Source organism: Somniosus microcephalus, unplaced genomic scaffold, assembly GCF_052327205.1.
Source record: "Somniosus microcephalus isolate GS21.2 unplaced genomic scaffold, FLI_Smic_1.0 unresolved_chr7, whole genome shotgun sequence".
Taxonomy (NCBI): Eukaryota; Metazoa; Chordata; class Chondrichthyes; order Squaliformes; family Somniosidae; genus Somniosus; species Somniosus microcephalus.
Genome location: NW_028225185.1, coordinates 37388289 through 37389661, shown reverse-complemented (window position 1 = coordinate 37389661; position 1373 = coordinate 37388289). Strand labels below are relative to the sequence as shown.

Genomic DNA, 1373 nt, shown 5'->3' with positions numbered 1-1373 from the left:
TGGTACCATTCTGGTCAATCTCCCCTTAACCTTCTCTGCTCTAAGGAGAACAACCCCAGCTTCTCCAGTCTCTCCACATCACCGAAGTCCCTCATCCCCTGGAACCATTCTGATCAACGGAGATAGCGTTGTTCCCTGACAGCGTGTGGTGATTATTCTTGTTTTATAAGAAGCATTGTAATTGGTTGCCTGTTTTCCTGCCTTGAGATATATGCTGTAAACTTATTGGTTAGTTGATTCCATGTGACCTGTGGTGGCCATCTTAAATTCAGTTTTCTACAGTGGTTGAGACTGGGTGCTCAACATGTACTTGCTGGTTTTTTAAGGTTAATAAAGCCTAGCTTTTGAAAGGCAATCGACTCTTTATTTCACAGCGCCAGTGAAATGAAGGCAACGTGTTCATTTTTACGAGAAATATTTTATTGCACAAACTCTGTACACACTCTTCTCCCCTGTTATACACGAGAGAGAGACGGAGAATAAGTACCCGGGCAGAGAGGGAACGAAAGGTTCGGGCGGGGGTTGTGTATGGTTGGGGGTGAGGATTTCCTGACTGCCGCCGTTGCCTTGGATACGACTCGGCGAGTGACTGGAAGTTGGATTGTGGCCTGTGTCAGCAACTGATCCCCCCCCCCATCGCACTCGGTGAGTGCCTGATCTCGGTCGTGCTGCCAGGCGGAGAGAGAGGCAGGGAGAGAAAGAGAGTGAAGGATGGTGGGGGCGAACGGGTCTCAAGAAAGTGGTCAAGGGCCCAGGGAGGCCTAGGAGCAGGCTTTGGTTGTTGACTGGGCGGCTCGGGAGGGGGGGAACCAGGTTCGGAAGGAGGGTGGAGAGGAGGCGCGTCGCGCGGGATATCTGCGGTCAGCGGGGCTGAGGCGGGTTAGGGCTCGCCGGGCATCAGGGTTCGGCCGCAGCCGCACATGAGGTGGAGTGGGGGCGGGCGCGAGGCCGGCTCGGAGCGCCACTTGCAGCCGGCAGTTCCGGTGCCCGGCTTGAAGCGTCCCCAGGCCCCTCCCGCTGCTCGCCTCCCTCCTCCTCCGCCTGCTCCTCCTCCTCCACCTCCTCCGCTGGTCTTCCAGCGCGGCCTCCAGCTGGTGGATCGTCCTCTGTATCCGGCCGATCCGGGGCAGGAAGAGCTGCCAGGCCTGCGACTCGGGTGCCCACGGGCGCGGGCCTCCTTGGCCGGGATTGACCGCGTCCTCCCGAGTCTCATCCGAGGCGCGGCCAAACTGTACGGGGGGGAGTGGGGAAGGGAGAAGAAGAAGAGACGAACAATCGCGTTAGGATAAAGCTTCCTCTCACCGTCAAGCGGTGGGTGTCTTTGGCCAGGTGATTGTCTCCATTCTCGGGGTTTGAGTGAGGGGCCGAGACAG

General features: G+C 57.6%; 1 protein-coding gene across 1 annotated transcript in view; it reads right to left on the bottom strand.

Moving 5' to 3' along the window:
• Positions 1–398: 398 nt before the first annotated feature.
• Positions 399–1373, bottom strand: part of LOC147086804 (uncharacterized) — a 4651-nt gene continuing 3676 nt past the window's right edge. The window contains exon 2 of the mRNA XM_085978979.1: positions 399–1229. Coding sequence (XP_085835105.1) covers positions 762–1229 — 468 coding nt within the window. The 3' untranslated portion in view covers positions 399–761. The remainder of the gene's footprint in view (positions 1230–1373) is intronic.